The sequence below is a fragment of the Callospermophilus lateralis genome, chromosome 3 (assembly GCF_048772815.1).
Source record: "Callospermophilus lateralis isolate mCalLat2 chromosome 3, mCalLat2.hap1, whole genome shotgun sequence".
NCBI classification, from domain to species: Eukaryota; Metazoa; Chordata; class Mammalia; order Rodentia; family Sciuridae; genus Callospermophilus; species Callospermophilus lateralis.
The window spans coordinates 45217909-45245507 of record NC_135307.1 but is presented as its reverse complement, the minus strand read 5'-3'; the positions used below and the strand labels follow the sequence as shown (position 1 = coordinate 45245507).

The 27599-nt window shown below is 39.3% G+C and overlaps 1 protein-coding gene across 6 annotated transcripts in view; it reads right to left on the bottom strand.

Moving 5' to 3' along the window:
• Positions 1-27599, bottom strand: part of Npas3 (neuronal PAS domain protein 3) — an 834969-nt gene that overhangs the window by 10231 nt on the left and 797139 nt on the right. For all 6 annotated transcript variants that reach the window (XM_076848201.2, XM_076848200.2, XM_076848202.2 and 3 more), the window contains 2 exons: positions 14002-14195; positions 10028-10134 (listed from right to left, as the gene is read on the bottom strand). In XM_076848201.2, coding sequence (XP_076704316.1) covers positions 10028-10134; positions 14002-14195 — 301 coding nt within the window. The remainder of the gene's footprint in view (positions 1-10027; positions 10135-14001; positions 14196-27599) is intronic.

Below are 27599 nucleotides of genomic sequence, written 5' to 3'. Positions count from 1 at the left end.
TTTTTATTTTCAAGTTTTAAGTTAATATAACACAGAGAAATGAGAAAATATTTGTCAATTTCATAACACCCCTTTTGTGGGGGAAAACCAGAATAAAGCACAATGTCAGTTATCTGATATGAAGTCCTTAAAAATAGTTAATTGTCCCTAGAAAAGAGTGAGACACTAATCAAACTATTGAACCCAGGAGTAAATTCAAACCATCGAGGGAAGGAAACAGACAGAGAGGAATAGACATGTGGATATTTTTACCTTCACATCCATGAGATATGGTCTAAGTACTCCTAACATACAACGGCTTCTTTTTGGTTTATTCCAAAGTTTCCTTCTTTGCTGTCCAAAATTTTTGGGTGGATCAGCCTGTGTGTCCTTCAACTGAATTCACTGATCACAAGGTAACTTCTCTGGAGTTAGGTCTTTAAGGGTATGCGATAGGAATGAGTTTTTATTTAAGGATCCTGAATTTTTAAATAGCCTCTTTTTAGTTTTCACATCTGAATGGTCCAGACATGACTGAACATCCCTCTACTACCACACAAGAATATGTTCCTTACTAGTCTAGAGTGTAACTGGTTGCTTTGTCTCTTAATGCCCTCAGGAAAACCAAGCTACTTAGTGTCACCCTATCCTCCAAGGTGAAGGTACCTGAGATTTACAAACAGTGCTCTTCTGTGGACAGAGATGACCTTCTGCTTGGGAGAAGAATACAGCAGAGATGAACACAGAAGACTGAAATTCTCTCCTGGTTGAGCTGTACCAGCCCTGCTCATTGACAATTAAGAGAACCATGAGTGTCTCTTTGGCTTTTAGTCAAAATATTACTGACTCCTAAGAAGATAGTTTGTTCAATCAAAGAAAATAAAGTGCTTACATTTTAGAGCATGTGACCTTTTACATTCACTCCCTCCCCCTGCCCTCCCCCGCCCCCCCAAAAAAAAACTCAACTGGATGCTAAGTTTTATTGAATATGCTTTTAAAATGTCACCTGGTCTATTGGTTCAAGCTTAGTGGTTGGCATACAAGAAATGTTCTGCTTGTAGAGAATAATCACTCTTCCCCAAACCCGATGAGCTTTGTTGCTGTAGCACACACCCACAGCCCTGCACCCCGTTCCCAACAGAGGGATTTCAGTTTTCCTTGGGAAAACTTTGTCCACAGACATAGACTGATGACTGAAAAGACATAAAGGAAGCCAGTGTCTGCGGTGGGAACATAATTCTGTTAGTAAATCAAAACAAATCAGTACAAGTTTGCCTTCAGAAATATGAAGGAAAAAAGAGAACATGGTCTCTTCCTGTTGGGCTGTTCTACAAAATCAAAGCCAAAGAGTCTAAATAGTGAGTTAGTTGTGTGTCAAAAAGAAGGAAGCAGTCGAATGCAGTTTGCAGAGGAGATGAAGAACACATATCAAAAGCGGTCTTTTAGCAGAGTGTCTCACAAAAGGACATTTTAGTGGTTTGCATATGCATTAAAAAGCTGCAATACTTGGTGTATTCAGGTAAGTATAGAAGAAATAGGAAATGGTGAGATCATCGGAGATTCCACACTTCACATTCACACAGCTGAACAAAGAGCTTCATTATCGTCATGGCGATATGAGGACGCATCTGCCGCGCCACTCACCACCCCCCCTTTAGGTACCTTCATCAATGGCTGCAGAGCGCAGAGAAGGGAAGCCTTCTGCTAGAAACCCAAAAATGATTTTTGAATTCACTAAAGTGGAGTGTGTATGTGTGTGTGTGTTTAAGTAAGGGCGGGTGTGCTAGAATCACACTTTCTACTTAATACCACAGTTGGGTGCTCAGCTGTAGCCACTGGTTCTCTTTCTACATTCACAAAACTGGCAGATGAAACATGAAAAAGAATACTGACTCTTTAATCTCTGCTTCTCCACCTAAGGCCCAAGGCAGGCTGACAGGGAACTTCATTCTGGAAACAGACTTTTTAAAAAAAAAAAAAAAATTCTGGATTACTTTTTCTTCTGCTTTTGAAAACTGTGGGCTATAGGGGAATGAACCTGACATAGACTTAAAACAAGAACAAGTTTCTTTATCTAAAAAGTTATAGTCCTTGATGCTTACAGGAAGGTCATTTTCAAAACCCACCGGAGAAACAGCATTGTAGCCAGAGACTGCATTAAGTGCTTTATTTACTTGCAATAGAGACAGTTTTTCATTTAGAACTGCTCATAGGATCAACTGAGGCTTTGAAGCTGTGCAGACTTTCCTATAGATTTTGCAATTAGTGACCTAGATGTCTTAAATAGCAAGCATTCACAAATTGGTTTTAGTTTTTTTTTTTTTTTGGTAAGTCTATGTGCTGAGCAATATTTTGTAAAGCTGAATGATATTTGATACTTAACGTGGGTTACGAGTTTAAGGACAAAAGACCTGTAGATGTTTTGTGAATGACTTTGCATCATCTATGGATTTTTTTTCCCCTAATACACTAATGACAGGCCCTGCTTGAACTGCTATCTGTGTGATTTACAACCTCAGAAGAGGTTTTGTCCTATACCACTGCCAATTGACAGATTTTTATTAACTGTTAATATTGAATCATGCAGAAAACTTTTCATTGATTTAGAACATGTCAATTTGTTAAGTTTGAAAAATAAATTCCCCTTTTCTTCTTCAGTGATAATGTACTAAATTGGAGTCTAAGGCTTTTAAACACTGATGGTATCAGTATCATGTTCTAGGACACAGAGCATCAAAGTAATTGTTGGCACAAGCGACATCAAACATCTCACGTTTTTTCAAGTTGTCCACAGTCCAACTAGAAATCCTCAGTACTATTCATTCTTGCCCTTCTCAACTTAAAAAAGTTAAGGACAGTATTTTAAAATGAAATGGTTATTTAATTTAAAATTTATTTAAAAATGAAAAGGTTTTATTCACTATGAAGTAGTGACTTACCTCCACTTGCCTTTGAGTGAGCAAGAGAGAGGCTTATCATTTTTACTAAGAAATTTATAATTGTGACAACTGTATGGAAAATGGCATGTATCTAGGAAAGCCCATGGGGCCTGACTTGGGCTGGGTGAATTCCTCTCCTCCCTGGAGCACTGGAGCCGTTAAGCTGACTGGGGATGTAGGAGGAACCAAAAAAAAGGCAAAAGAGATGAAGAGGGCCCTAGAAGAGGACCTTGTGTTTCTGGATGCAGTCATTTGGTTGAGTCTATGAAACATCTTTAAAAAGAAATATGTAAGTTGTGAGGTATAGGTATATAAAAGTAGGATTTCATGAAATCAAGACTATTTAAAGAACCCCAGACAAATTCTATTTCTTCTCCCATTAGCAGATTTTTAGAAATCCAAGTACTTGGTGGCAAAAACCTTACAGATTCTTCCATGTAAAACATTGATACCACTGAATGGACACTGCCACTTTCTCCCAGAAAACAGAACTCTGGTTTTGAGTTTTATGTTTGGCGGCCTTCTCCAAAATGCCAAGGAGGAAAAAAAACCTTGATTGTTGATAGTTAATTCCATTCCTTTGCAGTGTGTAGCTTAGGCTAGGGCATCTGATAAAATGCTGGACAAAGAGACACAGGTGCTTCTCTCTGCTGGGCAGGGAGCTCTGGGAGTGTTTTCTTTCTTTGAAAAATGAGCACACAACAGCAACTGACCATGTCCTGACTTTGGACCCTTACCCTGTTAGGAAGTGATGATTGGCGGATGCTATAGCTATCTTCATCATGAAGAGAAAGTTATGAGAATTGCAAAGAAAGCTTAAGTCATTTTACTTGGGGTTTCTGTTACTTGTAGCCCAAATACATTTCAGCTGAAATGCCCCAACAAAAATTCCAGGAAGCCACCAAAGAATGCATGTTCATAAAGAGGTCTAAGCAACCTGATCATTGGCTAACTAACCTCTCACATGTGGACAAACTCTTGTATGTTAGATGCATACATGAATTGAATCCTGTGCTGCTTATTTGGATTTTTAAAAATTTGAGATTTTTTTTGAGGTATGCAGGATGTCATTGATGTTTTAAGGAAAACTTAAAAAACTTAAAAAAATACTAGACTAAGATGCCATTACAAGAGATGATGAAGTTTTTATTTAGGTTAATTGTTTTAAGTTAAAATTGATGATTTAAAAGTATTGATATCTTCCTAATCCTGTTTTATAAGAGTAATGGGTTACTTTTTTTTCCAAATAGAAGGTTATTGTTTTTAAAAACTATAATAAAAGCAGCTACTAATTGAAATGGTAATAAGGAATAAGTATCCACAGGAGGATTGAATTTATCAGTCAAATCAAAGTTCTGGCTTACTTTCTGTGGAGAAAGGAAAGAGTCTGTGTTTGTATTCCATGTTCCTCATATGCTCTCCTAAGCCTGGAATGCCCTTGTCACCCCTGCATATCTCCTACCCTCTTGGCTTCTTGCCACCATCTTTCAAGGTCTACAGGCAGTGTGCTTCCCTCCTGGGTGTTTCTATCCTTCCTTGCTTGCCCCCGCCTCTGGGGTTTCTGTGTTTTGTCTATACTCTTTCACTTATTTAGAATTTAACTGTTGGAAGCTATCTTCTCTTCTGTCATATAAGTGTCTTGAAGGTAAAGACTGTATCTTAGTTATTTTTGAAACCTCGTAGCAGTATCACAAAATTCTGTATATAGTAAGAACTCAGAAATGTTAGATGAACTCGAACTGGGAAAATATCACTGCTCACATTCAACACATGGAATCAAGTAAGTATGCATAGGAAAACTTTGACCTGGGGGAAAACACCAAAGAACTACTTTTCTTCCTAAGTTGGATACTATTACTTTTAAAACTCTGCTAACTTCCTCCTTAAAACTTCACATCTTTGTGAAGTCATCAAGTTATCAGGTAATCATATACTCGCCTCATTTGAACACTGACTGAGACACCCTCAGAGCTAACTCACTACTCACATCTTAGCGTTAATAGAATTCATCCAAATTCAGAGGAAAATGAAATTTTTAAGATGGTCAGTTGCGTTGTATTGACTCTGTAAAACAATGCCTTCTACATACAAGAGTATGGTCAATATTTCTCAAGCTTTGAAAAGTTGGCTAGGGATCTTGTTAACTGCATATTCCAATTCAGTGAATCTGGGGAGGCCGGAAATTCTGCATTTCTGTAAGCTGCTGGGTGATGTCAATACTGCTGTTCCAGACTAGTGTGTAGAGCGGGTACTCAGCTGTTGGTTAGGCTCTCGTGCTGGTCTTTTTTCTCTGTGCTTGCTGCCCACGGATGGGAAGAACCCAAATCAGCAGCTGGTGGGAGTTTGGGGGGGAGACATAAAATAATAATACTAATTCACTCCTGGATAAAAATCTGGCTTTATCTTGCTCCCAGTGACAGTCTCTTCAATTAATGGACAGGCCCATGATGAAGGCTGACTTGGCTTCTGAAGAAAGGCATACGGGGTGGCTATGAAATGCATTTCCTTCTGTGGGAGTTTTCATATTCACATGGAAGAAGTGAAAAAAAAAAATTATTTGCTTTGGGAAAAAGTCCAGCCAATGCCCAGGTTGCAGCGAAATCCCTGAAGTTGTACCAGCCCTGAAGAAAGGCTAAGATCAGGCGATAGCAAAAAGCCCATGGGTGCTCTCTGCATTTGGCCCACCCACCAAACTTCACTCTTCTTCCTTCACTTGCAGCTTCCTTTGCTGCATGCAATGGCTGCATACCCAAATCAACAATTAAATTCCCCCTTTGTTTGTGTGGCAGATGACAAATGCATGGAGGACATCTTGTGTTGCCTAGGCAGGCAGGGCACTTACTTTGATTGATGCTCGGTTGTGGAAAAAAATGAGCTGGGAAGGAATTACAATGGAGGGCCCGCAGACTGGAAGGGGATATACTAATTAGTCCTGCATTAAGCAGTCTGCTTGCATTTGGCGATGAGACGCCTTCAGGAGGGAAGTGTAGGGGTTATTGATGCAAAACAGCATGGAATGCATTATGCCAGGTAGCTGTGTATTAGTTTTGTTAAGAAGTATAGAAGTTTGTAATTAAGAAACAAACACTTAGACTACTGTATTTTTTTTTTTCCAACACTCACCTCCAAGTACATTGGGTGGTCATGTTTTTTTTTTTTCTTTTCTTTTTTTTTTTTTTAAATCTCCACCTGGTGTCCTAGACAATCTGAAAGGCTTTCTCTCTCTGGAATAATTCTTCCAGAGTTTTCTTATCCTGAGTAAGGTGCTGGGAAGGTAAAGCTGCCACCACGTCTATACTCGGTGTCTACTTTTCTCCAAAATCCCACAGCTGCAGAGGTTGGAGTCTTGCTATTGGAGTGTAATGTCACAAGGAGAAAGAGAGTTGCCCCCCTCCCCCCTTACACTCCAGGCCACTCTTTAAGGTTTTAGAGAATTGTTGCTGATTTGACCCAGGAAGAACCCTGTGGATGTGTCAAGACAGATTCAGCTCCTAGTATAGACAAAAGACAGGATTAAATGGGAATAAAGAGAAATGCAGAGCCTGCTTCTGTCTGTGTTTGGCTTAGCCTTCTATTTTTCCAGCTACAGAGAGAGGTAGATTGGTAGATGGTTGTGCTGAAACCTCTCATAATTCAAGGGTGACACAGATGCTCTGGGTAATGAGCAAGTGACTCTAGGGTCACGACTGCTCATCTCCAGGTCAGCACTTTCTGAGTGATGGAGATCAGAAAGGTGATAGAGAGGGAAAGGTGCCCAAATAATTACTAATATGAGTGGTTTAAAATTCAAGCCTTGAAATGCTGATTTGGTCAATTTGACCTGAAGAATCAATGAAATTGGGCTTAAAGAAAAGAAATCACAGAGGTCTTTGGTCACATTGGGAAAGAAGGGGCCCTGAAACTCTCTTGGTTTTAGAATCCCAGAAAAATTTCACTAACCCACCATGTTGGCATCAATAACATGATTCTAGTGATTCTTTATGTTGAAATCCAGTGAACTACCAGGTGTCTGGTGTTCACCCAGTGGGAAGTACACGCTCTCAAGTCTTGGTTGGGTTTATCAGAGTTGTCAAATCCTGGTGCTGCTGAGATTCCCCTTTATGTTCCTTATTCTAGAAACAAATTCACTTATGGATTTACAGATGCCTATGCTGGGAAAAAAGATACCGTGATAAAGATGATATTTTTAGTTACTAAAGATGAATGAGCCTTTTGTCTTTAGGTTTTATCCATAAACCAGAGCCTAAGACAGTTATCAAATATCAGAAGTATTATCAGATGTCTTAAATCTGTCTTTCATGGACAGAACCAGGAATTGTGCCAATAGCTCTAGGAAGAAAAGCTAAATAGTTAATGTGTTTTATTTTTTAACCACCCCTTTGTTTTAGAATTCTATCTTATTCTTGAACTGATTCTATGTCACCATGACCTTCTCCCACCAAGACACAGTGGAGGCCTCCTTTAGTAATAGCCCAGGGCTTTGGACAAGCAAGATGCTGTGCTGGCTTTTTGCCGTTTCTTCCAGTGTTTACACAACCAAGACTTATTACATGCTCTGTCATTTTGTTACTGGGCTGGCTTTGGTTGGAGAATTAGGTAAACATCAGACATTCCATCACACAATTTTAGACTCAATCTTACTTTATAATGATGTTAATGTTTATTGTACAAAGCGAGATGCATTTGTATATTTTAGCATTTTCTTTCAGTCACAGAATGCAAAACCTGACATTGGAATCAGTTTGATTTTTGTGTGTGTGTGTGATTGAAGATATTAAGCACTACAAGAACGTTGAAATTTCAATCTGATTAGGATCAAAATTCTTCAGGATCAAAACACTCCTTTTCCTCCCCCTACAGCTTTACTAATTGTGTGCTACTTGACATTGTGGAGTTATTCCACAGCATGATAGCTAAATATGTGAAGTGTATTTTACTGTGCAGAATTATCAGCTCATTCTATTTGTTTTTCATGTGTTTAAGGTTATTAAAAGAACTCAAAATTAGAAGTCATGTGTATGAGTTAAAAAGAGTGAACTCAATCATTGTTAGCAAGCTAAATCATAAAAAAGCAATAGCCAGTATGTCAATATCAAGTAATGAAAAAAATCACAGAATTTGAAAGCATACCTTCTCTGTTTATTAGTTGGCAAGATACCAGAAAAATTAGGAGAAGTGCACAATAGTGAATGGTAGAGTAGTTTATTTTCAGCACTCTCAAATTATTCCAGCTACTGAAAATGAGATAAAAGTAGAAGGGAAAGAATGGCATCAAACATATTTGTTGGAGACCTTTGCTGTATGGGAAGAAACGAATTGCTCTAGCTCACTGTGCCTGAGGAATTGTGTTTCTTCAAGCTGTAAATCAAATCCCAGAGAGATAGCATAACGTTTGCCAAATAATAACAGAGGATGACAAAGTTCTTTTTTGTCCGTGTCAGGTTTCTGAATTTAGACCTTAATTAAGATTCCCAAATGAGAAAATTCATCCAGTCCTCACACACATGGTCTACAAAAGTATCCTAAGAGCAATATATTCATTTTTAAAGTTTGAATCTCAGGCCTATCTCATTCCAAAAATGTATCTAGAGCTTCCTTCAAAGATCCTGAGTTTTCTCCATTTTCTCTGAATTCCAGGCAAAACAAAGAACTTGATGTTTCTTTTTAGGAAACAACATCGTTTTCCTCCCCAATTAATTGAAGAGCCATCTGCTTCTGTGATACACGGCACCCATTCATTCTTAGCAACAAGTGTGTTCCCTAAATCCCTGGTGTGCAATATCAAGGCACACGGTTCAGTGTTGGAAGGGGAATGTGCCAGAGAGCAGCCTTGCAGGCAAGTCTGCCCAGAGATACAGTAAATTGAATTTGCTCCTACACTGGAGTGGCTAACTCAAGGTTAAAAAGACCACACAAGGTGGGCACATTTTGAGGCTTTGGAGAGCTGTCTCCATCTTGCCTTTGAAGATCTGAGTTTGAAATGAGGAAATGATTGCCAAGGCAGAAAGAATCCAAAATAGCTCTCCTCAACCATAGTAAGAAAGGGGAGAGGGGACAAATACAAAAAATACTTGGCTGGTGTTTACTACATAAAACCACCAACTTGAAGCCATTTCATTTGTGCACCTTGCACGTACTTAAAATCAGAGTTCAGAACTGGGTTTAGCATCTTCTAGGAATGTAGTTGCTCGAGCTCTTGTCTTTCAGGAAGAGTCTGTTGAATGGTCATAAAAAGGAGCTCTGATGAGAAAGGGGCACCTCCTTCCTTGGTGGTCCACCAGATCAGGGCTTTTGTCAGACCCCTTTCACATACAATATAAATAGACAGCTCACGGGGCTTTGAGGGAAAAGGGCATGATGACACATGTGAATTATTGCTTGGATCCAACCAGAATTCTGTTGGTCTTGCTTGCTTGAGTGCCACAGAAGGTCCTGGTAACTGAGCCTGAAGGTCAGGAGCTCGGAGACAAGACTCAAAGGGTGGAGATTAGTTTCTTTTTTTTTCCAGGAATCAGAGGTTGGATGTACCTGCTCCTCTGAATAGCCTCTATCCAGATATACACAGAAAAGGCACCGCTGTTGAGAGCTACTGTAACCAAATAATGTGTTCTTTTCCCTGCTCATTGGATTTCCTGACCACAACCTAGTCTTGTGGTTGCTCAAGTAGACATTTTTGTGAGGATCTGGCCTATTTGAACGTGTCTTCTTCCATGTACAGCTTGAAACTGAGAACACAAATTTTCAAGCAGAAGTTGCTCTCTAGAAAGTGAAAGGGTCAAGGAAACACTTAAGACTGAGGGTTCCCTACCACTTTCTGGGAGACAGAGCACAAGAGACCACAAAATTCTGGGTGAGCATCTAAAGATCCAGCAATTTCTCAGGGTCTGAGGTCCACCTTTCAATCTAATGCTACTACAAGTTGAAATGATTTATGTCTCACTTTTTCTCACGGCATGCTGACAGTCACCACAAATGCATACAGGACAGATGAAGGGGAAAAATCAGCACTGAAGCCAAAGAAGCATCAGAGAGAGAGAGAGAGAGAGAGAGAGAGAGAGAGAGAGAGAGATGATGCCAGCCCCGTTCGTCCCCCACACAGGGATACTTACAGTCCAGGTGGCTGTGCCTGATGCCCTCCACGTCTTCTGCGTGAATGAAGTGGTAGCATCTTTTCCCTACGATGTCTACAGGGGTCAGGTCCATATAATCACTAATCCTACAAAGAGAAGGACACAGGATGGAACTTGGAAAGAATAAAAATAGAGAGACTGTCCAATAACACATCTACTGATGCACTCTCATCATGCCAGGTACTGGTGAGGACGTGGCACTTGGAGGGAAAACCCCTTATAGGTAAGATTATTTCTTTGGCATATAACAGAATTTTTCAAAACTAGGACATGTGCTAGTTCAAGCAATTACATTTAAATAATTAGATAGGATTTTCTTTTCTTCTCTCTTTTTTTTCCCCGGCATTAGAATACACATTTAGACAACATAATTCCATGGAATTATTGAGAATCAGTAACAATGCAAGATCCTCATTACAGGCCAAGATAATTCAAGGTTACATAATAAAATAAAAACATGCTATGTTTATACCAAATGATTAGAGACACCTTTCATTTAAACAGATTGGTCTTCTATTGGGTATTTCCATGAAAAAAGGCTTCAACTGCTTCTTGGCACAAAGTCCAAATTGGCATTTCAAGGGATATAATTTAAATGCTGAGACATACAGATGCCTGGGGGTATTATCTTTTTTAGTCTTAGTCAGTTGGGAGCTCAGCTTTCACTCCTGGCTCTTTTAACTGGTACTTTGTGGTAGATTCCACACAGAAACTTTTAAACCATTCAGCAGCTCTCCCAGGCTTGTGCTGGATGGTACGTGCGTGTAAGCCCCTGTCATTGATTGTCCAGACGTCAATGTCCTCAGGCAGAGCACAAAAAAATAGAACCCAAATTGGAAAACATGTTGAGGGAATCTGCCTGGTTTACGCAAACATGTCAAAATGCTTATTACCCTCTGTATCACTGAATCCAGATTCACTTTGGTCAATCTGAAATAGACTGTATTTTTTTGGTTGTTGTTTAATTTATTCTCCTGACTCTGTATGTGTGTGTGTGTGTGTGTGTGTGTGTGTGTGTGTATTTTAATGGTTTATGACATTTGATCTATTTAAGTATAAAATAAATCTTCAGAAATGACACATTTAAGCAACATATGAGATTACTGTTGGGGAGTTACATCTGGCCCCCAAGGCAAAGAAATAAGAAAGAAAAACAAAACGGAAATACTATGGAATATAATTAAAATACAATACTCAGTAAGTAAATTTCTCAATGACTCACAATTTAAATAATATTTTTTGGTCGATCTAGAATTCTTAGTAAAATAAGATTGATTGGAGAAATAAAAAGGAGTGTTTTCTAAGGATTCCGTGGTTTTGTGCTACAAAATAGATTAGTTGGTGTTTTCCTAAAATCATTAGCCTGTTCTTCCAAGTGCGGTTTGCACTCCCTTTCTGCAAATGAAGGAACAAGGATGTCATTAAAAGACCCTCCTTGGTGTTTCTGAATTTGCCAGCTCCTCTGAAAGCATTAGATGTCAGCTTTGCCCGAGGCCGTCCTAGGCAAAGTGCACAGGAATGGGCTGCAGCTCAAGGAGCAAGCTCTAGTTTCTAGTTAACAATTCCCTAATTACATAGCAAACCCCAGGAAAAAGCCACTCCATCTTTAGGGAAGGTGTTTCTTTAGTTTATCCTTTATTCAAATTAAATCCTTCAAACAACAGAGCTTGTCACCCTGGTGAAGGTGAGCAGCTCAGTGGTCAAGGACTTCTTAAATGCACAGGAAGCAGCAGACCAGAATCCCAGGCATCTTTTACTCTGATCCTCAGTTTCCTCATCTGTCAAGTAACCCCACAAGGTGGGGAGGGGATTAAGGAAAGGAATGAAATTAACATGGCATAGGGCCTAGCACACTGTATGCCTTTTCTGTCAATCAAATATGCAATTACCTTGAATACAGGCCTTTTTCATAATTACTATCATCTTCAGTTGGGAAATAATGCGGTATTGTATTGGCTAATATGGGGATGTGGAAAGCATTTTTTTTTTTTTTTTTTAATGGAAAGGAAAAGCTAAAAGCAGGTCATAGAAAATGATCTCAATTACTGGAGTGATACCATGAGGCACTCAGGTCTATGGAACTTGTCAGAAGAATCAATCAATTGATCACAGGAGTGAAAATTAAGGGATGTTTTGGGATAGGGCAATCACTGGAAATTTGGGAAATAAGCCGAGGCTCCATTTTTTGGAAGGTCTGGAGATGGTGAGTCTCAACCAAATGAGTTATCGTATATTCATCCTCTGACTTCATATCTGCCTCTCTTGGCTGCGTCTCCTCCAGTATTCTACATTTTGGTAAAATTAAGCAGCTTGGAGGGCAGTAATTGTGTTCTTTCATGGAGTCTATGTATGAAAAGTCCCTCTCAGAGGTTTTTCTGACTGCTCCCTTGCCATTTGGACCCCACAGAATGTAGCCAAGTGCATGGTCTTTTGAATCTAGCAGACTTGGTTTTGAATCTTGGCCGAGGGCAAGAAATCCTTTCTCTCTAAGCTGAAATTTCCCAAGAGTGATAGAGACATTGGCAGCACCTACCTCATGGAACTGTCCTGAAGCTTAAATGAGATGGTGCAGATGATTAGATTTGCACATGGCTGAACATGTAGTAAATGTTCATTAAATGTCAGCTGTATTTATTATTACTTGCCAACTCTAGCTAATCACTGTGGCTAACTTGTCTTTCCTAATATTCTATGGCCATTCCAGAATACCTTAGACATAGCCAAGTATATAGTCATGGATGATAAAAATTCTAGTAAATGTTAATAAAAGTTGAAAAGCAAACTTAGAATTATTTATCAAATAATAGTGAGAGGTTCGTGCTATCTTCCACTCTATTGAACAGTCACAGCTCAGGTGGGTTTCTTTTCTAATTGGTGAATTCCTTCCCCTAAATCAGACCCTGTATGGAAATGGTAGGCAATTTCTAACTTGATCTGGATTTCTGTAGCCACCTCCCTGCGGACTGAATGCAGGGGCTGTATAGCTTCCTCTGGGTCAGCCTCTGGAGAGGTCAATTACTCAAGACACTTGACCATTCTGCTCTTTCATTTCCCCTCCAAAGACACTTAGAGGGCTCAGTGAATATATATTGCCTTCAAGCCTGACAACAATCTGTGCAACAAAAGCATCTTCCCCAAACTGACCCTGTGATTCTCCCCGTGGCACCAGGGGATCCCGGGATCACCATGCTACCTTCTCATGGCTGAGATGTGGGCTCTTTTTTACTGCTCTTCCCACATCCTGTGATTCTCTCTTCAAATCAGTCTGATGATGGGCTGGTGACTTCTAGGTGAAAGGTCTGAAGGGGCACTGTCCCAGTTTCCTGTCCCTTGCTTTGTGCTTAATGGAAAAAGTGAACTTTTTAACCAGAGGTGAAAAGTCTTTTTATAAAAGCTCAGTCTTAAGGAAGAACTGCCAACTCATTCATGTGATGACTCATCTTTTCTTAATTTAGTGAAATCCTCGGGATGATAAAGTTTTATTCAATAGTGTTGCAGATTCCTTTTGCATTGCTTTTCCTCTGGGGGCCTCAACTTCTAATTTGTCCTCTGGGCTTAATTTCTGTGTGAATACTCACCATCATGATGCTGGGCCCTTGAACTAGTTGAGGTGGGCTTCTCGGAGGCACCAGGAGATACCTTTTACTGCATCATTTTGCCAATCCAACAATGCTCCAGCCCTGCTCTGTCCTTGGGTTCTCATCCATTCACTATAGTGGATGGATGTCTGGGTATCCTAATTCATTCAATTGTTGTCCCTAATGTAAATCAGGGCAGCCATATAAATTTTAAATAAAAAGCATGTTTGGTGTCAGTCCAAGCAGCCATTAAAACTAAGATCAGGATTTTTAATGAGCCTCACTGGGAGAGTAAAATCCTTCAGATTGCTGAAAACACAGACCCTCACCAATGAGCAATGTGCAACAGGACAAATGAAAACAAAAACAAAGTACCTATTTTCACAGTAAATGATATTGAGGTCCATATTTACTCGAGTGACGAACATATGGCAGTCAATTCTGACTTCATTGATCGTTGGGGGAGGCAAGGCATGAGCCACAACCACAAGACCCATGATTTGGCTGGGGACGGTCCTCCCATGGGACAGCGACACTCTCAGGCGTAGCCGACCTGTTATGTGAATCACCTGGAAGAAAAACATTAAGTACAGGACACCAGTCAAATTTCCATCCTAGATGTAATAGTTATTTCTTCTGAGAAATGCAAAATTACATCTGGAACAACCAACATTAGCATCTATCTTTTATAATCATAATGACTGTCAGTGTGCCCTCAATGTCTCCATGGCAAGAGACAAAAGAGAAATAATAATATACTCTGAAAATTTCTCAAGGCAGTATTATTATAGAGTTGTTGCTTTTTTTTTTTTTTTAGGACCTTTTTTGTTTGGTTGTTTTTACATTTAGGAAAAACTCATAACCAGATGAAATGACCAAAAAGTGAAACTGAGCTGCAGAAGGAAACATTTGCATTATCAGCCCTTCTTAATAATCTCTCTCCAAATTTGTACTGAGAAGGATTACATGGTCATCTCCTTTCAAAAGGGTGGTTCAGAGCTTACCTTCATCCAGGACTTGATATTGTAAAAGGCAAAGACTCCAAGAGATAAAAAATTTAGGGGTTATGACATGATTTTTTTTCCCCAAGGATATTTTGCAGCACTGAGTTATCAGGAACACAGCAATATATTGCAATGCCCGGGGATGGGAGGAAGGGTGTTGGTCTATGATTCATTCCTTGAGCTAAGATACTGCAAAACTTGCACCATTTTGGTGGCAGCTCAGAGATACTTTTCCAGAAACCAGAGGGAGAATATTGGGCTGTCATTTTTGATTTTTTAGCCAAAGAATATCAAATAAAACCCAGGTCACCTGGAACCACCAAACCTTTTCTTGTGAACTGCATATAGAAGGAAAGCCATAGTGTCAACTTCCTGAAATGATGTTTTGGAGGAAACAAAATCATAAAAGGATAAAAAATAGGAAGAATTTGTGTGTCTATACTTTGAGATAATGAGTGGAGTGCATGTGTGTAGTCTTGGAGGGTGTGTGTGTGTGTGTGTGTGTGTGTGTGTGTGAGAGAGAGAGAGAGAGAGAGAGAGAGAGAGAGAGAGAGAAAGAGAAACTCTAGCTATGTCCTGAGGACCCTGCTACTATGCGAGTCCTCCAAAACCAGGTCATAGAGGTAATTGCCGTGGTTCACTGTACCATGGAGCTCAGTTTAGAAGCTAAGTTTCCACATTTGCTTTGCTCCCCAAATGCATCACTGAGCACCAAACCATCTATCGAATTTCTTCTTTTCCCTCTATGCCATAAGGAACCAAAATGGGAAGGAGGTTTCTCTTGCCTCGCCTCCCAGGAACAATATGCTCTAGAGTCTGCTCTCCTTCCCAGAGGCTCCACTGGCAATTCCTTTCTCATTTTATTTTTGTTTCTCTTAAGTTATTCTGTTTTCCAAAAGCAAGCCACACTACTGTCAGTCAGGAAGCAGGATCAAAGCGTACAGGGCTGCCCTTCAGAGTCCTAGCTGTTCTAAATAATACCTCTTCCCTGTCACCCTTCACATTTGCGCCCAGAGCTGTGAATCTGGAAACACCAACAAGGAGGATTATTTAGGTTATTTCAGCAGCAGCTTTTCGACCACCCACATTTGAAGTTGACTGAATTCATACTTAATGCACCTTTGCTTTACGCTTTGGTCAGATGAGCTACTTTATGAATATTTGAAAACGTTCCTAGAGGCAAGGATGCTAAAACACCATCACAGACACACATTTTTGCAAGACCTCATTAACTAATAAAGAAATAGCTAAAAGAAACGGGATTAACTTCACAGGAGGGGTGTTGCCGTCCTGGTCCTCCTCCCAGCTAGGCTTACATAGCTGCTCATTTATCATGATCTGTCTTGTTTTATCAGGAAAACTCAGCTTCTTGGAAACACACAGATCTATAAATGCTCAGGAAAACACACACCCAGAAATGATATGCTAAATAAATCCCCACTTGGTATTCTATTCCAAAGCAATTTAAAGGTGGCTGGGCTGGAACACATTTGGGGAAGGCAAACGTAGGGGAGCTGTTGGCTGGTCAGGTTTGCCCAACCTCTGTGCTCCCACTTTGCCTGTGGCTATTGTGGTATTGGAGGGGGTCAAAGTGGGGTCCACTAGGGGTCTAAACTTGTAAGTTTATGATTCTGTTACCCTGGGAGCCCCTCTGTGTCTCAATTTCCTTTTCTGTGAAATGGGGATAATATTGACTGTTCTGTAGTTATGTAATGAAAATCACAGGAGATAATGGCAGTGAACACTATAAACCGTAAAGAATTCTATGATTTTTAAGCAATGCCTCCACAGCCACATCAATGTTTACAGCAGCACAATTCACAATAGCTAAACTGTGGAGCCAACCTAGATGCCCTTCAGTGGATGAATGGATAAAAACATGTGGCATATATACACAATGGAATATTACTCAGCAGTAGAAGAGAATAAAATCATGGCATTTGCAGGTATATGGATGGCCTTGGAGAAGATAATGCTAAGTGAAGTTAGCCAATCCCAAAAAACCAAATGCCAAATGTTTTCTTTGATATAAGGAGGCTGACTCATAGTGGGGTAAGGAGGGGAGCATGGGAGGAATAGATAAATTCTAGATAGGGAAGAAGGGTGGGAGGGAAAGGGAGGGGGCAGGGGATTAGCAAGGATGATGGACATCATTATCCAAAGTACATGTATGAAGACTCGAATTGGGTGTCAACCTACTTTATATACAAACAGAGATTTGAAAAATTATGGTATATATGTGTAATAAGAATTGTAATGCAAAAAAAGTACATGTATAAAGGCATGATTTGGCGTGAACATATTTTATATACAAAGATATAAAAATTGTGCTCTATATGTGTAATAAGAATTGTAATGCATTCCACTGTCGTGTATTTAAAAAAATAAAATCAATAAAAAAATAAACAATGCCTCTGTTTGCCTTTAAAGATATCAAGCAAAAAGGGACAAATATTAATATAGTATTGGCTGAAGACCTAATAATAAATGCCTTATTATTTTAAAGGATTATAACATTTCCTATTTGGAAGAAAATCTGAGAGGGTCTGTCCCTCTCTTTTTTAGGGGGCAAGGGGTACCACGGATTGATGTCAAGGGCACTCAACCACTGAGCCACATCCCCAGCCCTATTTTGTATTTTATTTAGATACAGGGTCTCACTGAGTTGCTTAGTGCCTCGCTGTTGCTGAGGCTGGCTTTGAACTCTCCACCTCCTGCCTCGGTCTCCCAAACTGCTGAGATTATAGGCGTGCTCAGTCCCTTTATTTTCATTTTGTAGGTGAGGAAAGAGGTTCTGGAAAGTTCATTCCCTGTCCAAAGTCTCATAGCTTGGAAATGGCAAATGAACTGGAACTCAGGTTTCCATGTCTTATTTGAAAAATCATCATGACTTCATACCTGTATGCATTTATGTGCTTATTCATATCGAATGAAACAGAAATATATATCAGATACCAATTTATTACTTTAGGTAACTGGTACTAGGAATCTTCAAAAATATTTCATTTATTACCAGAAGCTCAGGTTATTTGAAAAGTCCGAGAAACAGCACAAACTAAGAAGAAACAAAACAAAAACCTCAAGAAATTTCCAATGCAGTAACTAGACAGTTGTTTAAAAATGTCAAAAAACAATGAAAGAAGAGTGTCTGACTGTGTTAGGGGGTAAGGGAGGATGGGAACAAAGAAAAGAAAGGGAAATCTGTTGAATTCCACAATTAATTTTTAGGTTTAAACTAACATGTTTTTTTTTTTCCCAAATGGATTTCATAGTGCCAACAGAGCCCTTTTCCTCATGTGACAGGTTATGATCAAATTTTAGAAACATATGTGGCAGCATGTATCCAAATATGCACATAGCTGAATTTTTCATTCTGTAGTTGCTTTTAAGGCTTGGTAAGTAGAAGAAAGAGTATTATCAGGAGAATCTGGGTTTGAATCCTAATCCTGGCACTTAATAGCCAGGTGGCTGTGATGATCTGAGAGCTAAGATGACTTGCTTAGTTTTCAGGTCAGTATATGAGAGATTAAAAAGCATATGTGAGGACTGGTTCCAGGACTGCCTATGGATACCAAGACCCACAATGCTCCACTCCCTTTTATAAAATAGTGCAGTATTTGCATGTGAGTGCACTCATAGACTTTAAACCATCTCTCCATTACTTGTAATAATACACACTACAATGTAAATGTCATGAAAATAGTTGTTCTGTTATATTGTTTAGGAAAAAATAACAAGAAAAAATGTACATGTTCAGTATAGATGCAGTTCCCCCACCCTCCCACCCCCGGAACATTTTCCATCTGAATCCTGGATGGGGGACCCATGGATAAGGAGGGCCAATAGTACTCTGCAAAGATGTTCTTTGTTTTCTTAATAAGGTTAACAAAAGATATGTTCTTGGTTCTTTAGTATCTAAAATGCTTCATGTGTAAGAGATCTTGGTGGATGCTGGAGTGCTGACCAAGGTGAATAAAATATAAATCTGTCTTCAAAGAGTTCAGACTCTACAGCAGGGCAAGACAGTTGTAATTTCTTGTAACATAGTCCTAAGAGGGAGGTGGTGCAGTGTCTGATCAAGAAAGTGGTTCTCAATCCAGGCTATGTGACAGTCCCTTATAAAGCTTTGTTAACATGTGGATTCTCAGACTCTATCCCCAGAGATTCTAATTGATAGCACTGGAATTCAGCATTTATTTGTGTTTTAAAGCTTTAGAGGTGATGCATATTGTTTGAGAACACTTGGCTGATGGCTTTGGAGTTACATCTGTGGTTCTCAACCTTGACTACACCTAGGTATCACCCTAGATTATACCTGAGATCAATTAAATTAAGATCCCAGGGAGTGGAATATTGGCATCAATATTTGCATATATAAAAAATTTTTCTGGGCTGGGGTTGTGGCTCAGTGGCAGAGTGGTTGCCTAGCATGTGTGAGGCACTGGGTTCGATTCTCGGCACCACATATCAATCAATAAATAAAGGCCCATTGAAAACTAAAAAAAATATTTTTAAAAATTTTTTTCCCAGGTCTTACAGGGCTGCTGAGAGGATAAAATGAAAAGGTATATAAGGTGCCTAGGTATATGTCTGACACATAGTACATACTCAACAAAGACTATTTTATTAACTAATAAGTATGTTCCATAAACAAGCTATAGAATAAGATTTTCCTGACATCTTCATGTGTTTGGACTAGGAAGAAAATACTTTCAGCTGAATGGATCAGGAAGGCTATGTGAAACTGGCATTATATTGTTGACATAAGATCAAATCATAGAATGGGGAAAGGGTTTTCAGATTGAAGACCTAGAACAGAGGAAACAATAGCATTTCAGCTGGTGACAGCAGTAGAGGAGACAGAGATGGGCCCAAAATGGCAGGTTCAATCCACAGAAATTGGCAGTGGGACAGTGAAGAGAGACAGCTCCATGATTTTTGAGCCTGTGTCATAGTATGATATGACAGTAGATTAAATGGTAATTGGGAATGAAGGAACTGTTGACCAGGGTGGGGTCTAAGATGATTTCCCATGGAGAGTGACCAGCCTAGGGACATCCTGGAGAGGATGTCCATGGAGTAGTTGAAAACAAGGATTGGGCACTAAAGAGATGATAGCAGAAGCTATACTTTTGAAAGTTTTTTTTCCCCCCTTTTCTTTTCTGGAGGTGATAGTTAAAATCAAGAAATGCAATGAAATTCTCAGTGGAGAAAAACAGACAAGAAAAACTGCCAAAGGCATTTTTTTTTTTTTTTTTGTCCCTTTGAGTACCTGAAACCTAAGGCAATTTATGGGTTCTTTTTGTTGTTGTTGTTTGTTTGTTTTTCTTTAAGTTGAGGTTCTCTTGCTCTGTAACAACCGCAGTAGTCCTCTCTTTACTTGTGGTTTTGTTTTTGTGTAGTTTCAGATAACCATGGTCAGAAAATATAGTATAGTACAATAAGGTGGGGAGAGAGAGAGAGAGAGAGAGAGAGAGAGAGAGAGAGAGAGAGAGAGAGAGAGAGAGAGAGATATTGTATTCACATAATTTTTATTATAATGTAATGTTACAATTGTTCTATTTTGTTGTTGATCTTTTGCTGTGCCTGATAGATAAATCAAACTTTCTAATAGGTATGTATGTATAGGAAAAAAAAATAGCACATACAGGATTTGGTACTACTTGAAGTTTCAGGCATTCACTGGGGGAGTGGGGTGGGGAGGGTCTTGATTTTCTTTTTCCATGCTGGGGATCTGACCCAGAACTTCCTGCCTGCTAGGCAAGTTCTCTATCCTGAGCTATATCCCTAGCCACGGGGGGGGGTCTTCTTTCTTCATCTACTGTTACATTCTAACACAAATGCCAAGCTTGTCATACCATTGCCAATCCTAGTGGTAACATCCCAATAAATGGGCATGGCTTCCTTTTAAAGTTTTGTAGGTGGATGGGAAATGATTGTGAATACAAATATATAAGCCTAAATTCTAATACTAAGTCAAGAGTCATGAAACTATAAAAATAACACAGCTGCTTTAAAATGAAAGAAATATTGGAGGACAGCAACACCACTGAATTGAGAAACAGGACTTCTGATTTCAGTCCTGGTCTGGTCATCTAGGTTGGCCAGGGTAATATTTCTTTAGATACAAAGTGGTGGAAAAGAAATAGGTGATGATAGCTTCTAGAGTATTATATAACCAAATGCTCAATGGAGGGGCTTTAACTGTGTTGTAGCATTTTCCTCCTCTATTTTTATACCCCTGTGGTGGGGCAGAGGTTTCAGAGTACAGTTGCCAGTTGACAAATGCAGTTTATTTTAAGAATTCATTCATGGGGATTTTATGCATTCTGAGTTGGAACCATGCTTTGGTTTTGGTCAAAGCTAGGTAAAAACTGCCTCTGTGTTCTAAAGGTTCATCTTGGTTTGGAGTTAAGGCTAATCTATAGATATTCTTCAAAAGAGCTTTCTGAACTAAGACATTCTTTGCTCCTGAGCTCAACTTTATATAAGAGCTCAATCGGCACACTTCCTTTCAGTGTTCTTGTCTTATCATAAAGAGATGTACAAAAATGCTAAAGCTCATATTTTTCTAAATTCCTTACACAGCAACTGTCTGGATGCCAGCATCATGAAACAGGATGTGAAGAATTTCTGGGTTGAAATCCCACCATATTTGAGGAAAAAAAAAAAGGTGTCCAAATTAGCATGATTTGATTGTCTCATAATAAAAAAAAAAAAAAAAAAATCATGGTTTGACTTAGTTTTGTCTGATCCAGCAAGGAGCTGTATGTGGTGCTGTGATTGCATGTCTGCACAGTTAAGGACGAGTGTGGGAGTGTTAACAAGCCATGCCGCTTGGACAAATATCTATTTCTCTTCCTGCCATATGCTCCTTTCATGTGCCTGTTGGTGATACACACTTAGGTGTGCTCCCCCAGTATCTTCTCATTATAAACAAGCCCATCACAAAGACCTTGATACAACCTCCCCTCTGTCAATACTTAAGGAGAGAAGGCCCATGATGGAAGAGTACATCTGGAAGCTATTCTCCTCTCTTTTAGGAATAAATCTCAGTTCTACTAATAGGAAACGTTTTTGTTATCAAAAGGCAGTGCCAAGTATTATGTGCATTATTTTCCACATATAATGTCAAGCACAGAATAAGGTTAGACGACTAGGGGAACAGAAAGGGCTGTAGGCTCAAAAAAAAAAAAAAAAAAAAAAAAAAAAAAACTACAGAATCCCTGGGTTTAGAATATCTATCTTCAGAGATTTTTCACTTGTCCTTTAAGGGAATACAAATTTACCTTAAAAATTAACCTTCCTCCTGGCACTCTGGTCTCTTTTCTTTTTTCCCCCTGAAGAAGTCTGGTTTAGCATACAGATCATTCAATCTCTAGCTCACATGGAAGAGTCAGCTAATTATTTAGAAGAGTTTTAAGGTGGCCCTAAACCTGTTGAAAGATAAGGGCTTAGATGGGTCTTATGAACCCAAACATCTAGCCTGCAGCATAACAACGTGATCTAAATCAGCATGAGACTATCAACCTTATATCTATTATTTCATTCTGATTCTCAGAGAGTATGTTTTCTAGAATTTAGACCATATTCATCGGTTGGAGACTCTTTTCTAATAGGTCTTTTAGCTATCTCTGTCTGACTCTTTCCACTTAGGTCTTTGTACAAAATCTGAAAACAAACAAACAAACAAATAAACAAGAACCCTAAACCTCAGCTGAAACATGTACTTGTCCACAGAAGCAAGCATCCCTGAGGACAGGGCCTGTGACCTCCCTTGGAGAGGCAGAAGAATAGCAGAATATCATTTCCCTTTCTTTTCCTTGAGCTCAGACTTTAGTTCTGGAAGTTGACTTTAGAAGGAAAACTGTAGGCTTCATCATCATCACAATGGGACTTTAACAACAGGGGCTAAGAAAAAGAGAGAATGGGAAAATTGGCTTCTCAAGGCAAAGCTGAGACTGAGGGAGGCAAGATTCAGGAGGCAACGAGATGCTGACAGGGAGTGGGTGATGAGGTAGACCTCCTCCAAGGCCAAGGGGTTGCAGCAAGAGAGGTGGTCCTCAGAGGTGGTCATCACCTAATAGCTATGAACTCAGGAAGCAAATATATGTGAGATTCTTTCTGGGAGTTTGATGCAAAGAATTTCCTTATTAAGATCAGAGATCTTCAATACTGGACAGGCAGTATGGGGGTAAGATTCAGCTCTTAAGGATACAAGACCAGTAAGAATTACTGAGAGTGTCAGAGTTTTGGGTGGGCTCATCTTAAGGGTAGCTTTGGTGGTAGAGAAGAGAGGAGATGAGACTGGGTACCAGGGAGAGTTCTGGCAAAAGTTAAGAAAGAAGAATCCTGACAGAAACCTATCTTGTTGGATAACAGGGCTATAATTACATAGGAAGTGTTAGTTCTTAGGGACCCCATGATCTTCCATTTGGTTTGAATGGAAATGAAATAGACAGGAGAGCAATGTCATGGGGCACACTCTTTGATGCTTGGTCTGATTCCTAAAGGCTCACGACAGTTGAATCAGGAAACAGACAAAATTGAAGCAGTACAAAAGGGCTTTCCAGAATGAGGAAGGCAGAGGAAAAGGAAGGAAACCAGGCTAATTTCTCTGCTCTCACTGAAGTACTGAGATCCTGAAGGAAAACAGGCACAAGCTTGTGCGTGAACCTGGGCATTCCTACTCTTACAGACGAAGTCCACTTAATTGGGTCAGTATGCAAACACCTACAATGGCTAACAGGCCTGGTGCAAGAGGGAAAATGTATTCCATTCTTTGAATGGAAAGCATGAACCACCTAGTGTTGATTTCAGGGACTTCTTTTAAACAGAGATAAACAAAATCAACCTCCAGGGTTCTAATGGTTCTTAAATCAGGATGTACACAAAAATCACGTGGAAAGTTTATAAAGAATGTGGATTCCCAGGCCCCATCTGCACAACTTCATATTCTCTAAATTTAGGTTGGGCCTGGGAATCTAGATTCTACCAGACCATCCAAGTGCTCTGAATGGCAGGGGTTGGCAGGTCATATCGACTACTCAGCTGCAACTTCTCTCTGCAGGGCAGTTGAATGAATCTAGAGATCTTAATAAAGACCACCCAGAGGCACATCACAGACTGCCTTCCAAACAGGAAAAGGAAGATGAACATATATTTACAATTAAATCTGTACTGAAAATAGTGTTCTACTCTGTGGAATATAACTGGTTGCCTTTGGGTTTTTGGAAAATGGAGGAGTGGTGCATGATAAGCAGGAGGCCTGGGCTACTGTAGGATCCGGGCATGTTTCCGGTGCCTGTTCCTTTCTTTGTGAGAAGGTTTGCGTTCTCTCAGTGGCCACACCATAGTGGGCTGCACTGTTGTGCTGGGAGCCTCCTGGGGGAGGCTGCACTCTGCCAATCCCCTCCCCCTCGCCGGGCCTGCCTCTGGCTCAGCTCCTGATTAATTCAGGGGATCCTGGGAGGTTAACCCTTAATTTGATGGCTCCAGTGGGGAGCTGAGAGATTGCTGGTAATTCATCACCCTTACTTTATTTATTTATTTTTTCGATGCAGAAATATTTTCTAAGGCAACAGATAAAAAATTATTTTTAAAACCCATGTTTAATATACATTAGACACAGCATTCTCTTCTTACATGACTGCATCCTCCTAACATAACAATTACTTCTCATCCATCTCTTTTAACAAACTTCAAACACATAACATTAAAAAATATAACTACAATTATAGTTTTAGTTTCTCAAAATGGGCCCAGACCCCATATTTGCTTCCTGTTCCCTCTGGAGAAAGTAGTCTTTCTTCTACTAAAGATAAGATTTTTTATTGGGATAGTTTAACTAAGCTGCTGAGATCTCCTTAACGAGATTATGTAAATGTATGCCAAGGATATAAACCACATTTTCTCTGAGAGTGGAACACTTCAAATATCATTTAATAATACAGGACCATGGTAGAAACACCTCGATAAATTGTTAAGGGGCAAAGCAAGAAGGCTGAACTATACACATCTGATCAAATTTCGTTTGATTCAGTTACTTTATTAAAGTCTCCTAGAGAAGGACAGAGGACCATTGTACCACCGTAGAGGGCAACTTTTTTTATTCCTCTATCATTTGATGTGAAGGAGGGGGTATCACCCCTCAAGGCCCTCCGAGGCCCCTTGTGGCTTAGTGCCACTGTCTTGAGGGTAGGGAGGCAGTTCTCGATATAACAGACTGCGATTGTATTTGCTAACAACTCGGGGAAACAAAGAAGATTCAGAACTAGCCCCATGCCAGGCAAGGAATAAAAACTGGCTCCCTACTCCCATCTCCCACCTCCTATGCTTTCTTCCCAGGAAGAAATACTACAGTATTTTGGTATAATTTCCTAGGAACCCATGGGCTCTTATAAGGAAAGATATATGATATGTTTGGAAATATATACATGCAAGGAAATATTTCTCATCCTTGCATAACATCTTTGTGTGTTTTACTTAAATTTCTTGAGTTTAACAATCAGTTTTGTTATAAGTTAGTCCCTCTGCTTTTGTTTCTCTTGAGTTTGCTAGCAGAATTTTGTACAGACACTCTAAACTATAAAAAATGCAACAAATGTCCAAAGACAGCGCCATGGGCTGGACGCTCTTTTTTATGAAGACGGTGGGTCTAGAGAGCATTCTGGTGCTGACAGAAAATGCTAGGCAGTACTGCATTCAGGCAGCCTCCTTCACCCCCTCCTGCAGTCCAAAGTATGCTATGATCGTATTTGTATAATAAATGAAACTCTTTAGGAATAACTTTGACATATAGAAGCCAGCAACCTCTCCCTTCCTCAGTTTCAGAGGTACAGAATCAAGGCAAGAACAGTTCTCAGGGAGGGGCAGTTTAGCTGTCTCCTGAGTGGAATATTTTTTTTTTAAACTAGCCATCCCCTTGAAGGAAAAATGCAAATAATAATTATATTTGCATTTATATATATATATATATATATATATATATATATATATATATATATATATATATACATACATACATATATATTTAGTTGTGTGTAATCCTTTATTTTTATTTTTAATGTGGTGCTGAGAATCAAACCCAGTGCCTCACACATGCTAGGCAAGCACTCTACCACTGAGACACAACCCCAACCCCTTATAATTATATTTCTGATCACTGAAATTATTTAAAGCTATCAAGTGGGTCATATATTCCTTAAAAAAATTTTTTTAACTCCAATATTCCCCAAATGTAGCCATAAAACTCCTTACTCATCAAACCTAAAAAAGATCACGTTCCTAATACTTTTTCTATCATTCATTAGAGCATTTCAGAGGATGTATTTCCTTCCATTTTCCTCTTATTTTTTCAAATGTGTCTATATCTATATCTACATCTATATCTATATGTGTATCTATATCTATATCTGTAAGTGACTGATCAAACCTAGGATTTTAACCTTCAAAAGACCCCAGGGCTCTGACATGGGTTATTATCCATTCCATATATGCAATTCAAACCCCCCTCGTGTGATTTTTGTGCGTGTCCCCAGCCCATTTGCTGCATTTGGTTTATTCAGCCATGATTAAAGATAGTCATTTACAGTCACACATTTGGAAACTCTTTAACAAGCTTCTAGCAGTTTCCTTCCCAAAGCTGCTTAAACAGATGAGGGTGGAGTGTCAGTAGCGACAGCAGTTTCCTCCATAACACTGATTCCTGCTACTATTTGTATGTCTTTATCAGGATTTCCATTTTGTGGGAAGGCTTAAAAAAACCAAAAGCCTCAAAATACAAAGATGCACAGTCCAGACCATATAGAAGTCATCATTTTGAGTAGACTGACTTTAAAAATTAAAATGGAAGCCATCACACTATAACCTGAAAGTTCCCTAAAAAAAAAAAAAAAAAAAAAAAGGTAAAAAAAGAGTCCCCCTCCCCTTTTTATTTTAAAGAATACTTTTTGAAGTAATTGGCACAAAGACTGTTTTAGTGCAGATTGCTGCAAGTGTGCTCTTGGCAAAAACATCATAAGCACTAGAACAACTTTAATATGCTCAAGAAGCCAAATATAAACTGACACCAGGAACTCAAGTGTGGGAACAAACAGGGAAATAAAGGAGAGCATCTCAATTTAATACAATCCTACATACAAAGGGACCAATTTTTACGATTCATGGTTTAGCATACAATGTAGCTGTCCTCTGAGTGAATATAGAGTAGTTATACATAAGAAATTAGAATTATCAATTCGAGAGAATTTCTCAAGAGTCCTTTTGATATGTAATACTGCAACCATAATGCCTAAGAAACCAGACATCAATGCATTAAATGAGATCAGGTTGGGATCTATTTTAAAAGAGGAGGGTTTGAACTTGGAGAAGCGTCTCTTTGATTTGACCTCTGGAACAGAACTTCTGCAGGGAAACTCTGAAGGGGTCACTTCCCCCTATCTGTGGCCTTGCTTTCCAGGTCTTTAAAATGTTAAAGTGTGAATCCCTGTAACCCATGTGGGGAGTGGGGAATCATTTTAGATGTGTCTCCTGTGTGGGATGAAATGGGAAGAATTTATAGACTTTTGCATTCTGTGAGACATGGGAGAGTGTTCAATTTTCCTGATTCCATTGAATAGAAAAATGAAAACTATTTTTTTTTTTAAATTTCCTTCCTCAAGTCATCTTCTTTGCTATTTTATGGTAAGGATTCAAGGATTTGGAGATTTTCTGCATCTTTCTCCATCCACTTTTCAAATTTCTCCCTGATTGCGACCAACACTTTCTTTACCCTGAAACTGAAAAGAAGGCTCGGTTTTCACAGTCTTGCTAAGTAAGATTTCTCCTGCAACCCCCTGGAGTTCAAACGTGCAGCACTTTTTTTTTCTTGGGGAACGTTTGAAGTCCCCTTTAAAAATAATGCCTTGAGGATATTTTTCCCTAATACCATTTAAAGAAACTTGAAAGCATATGGCTCTTGAAGCGCAC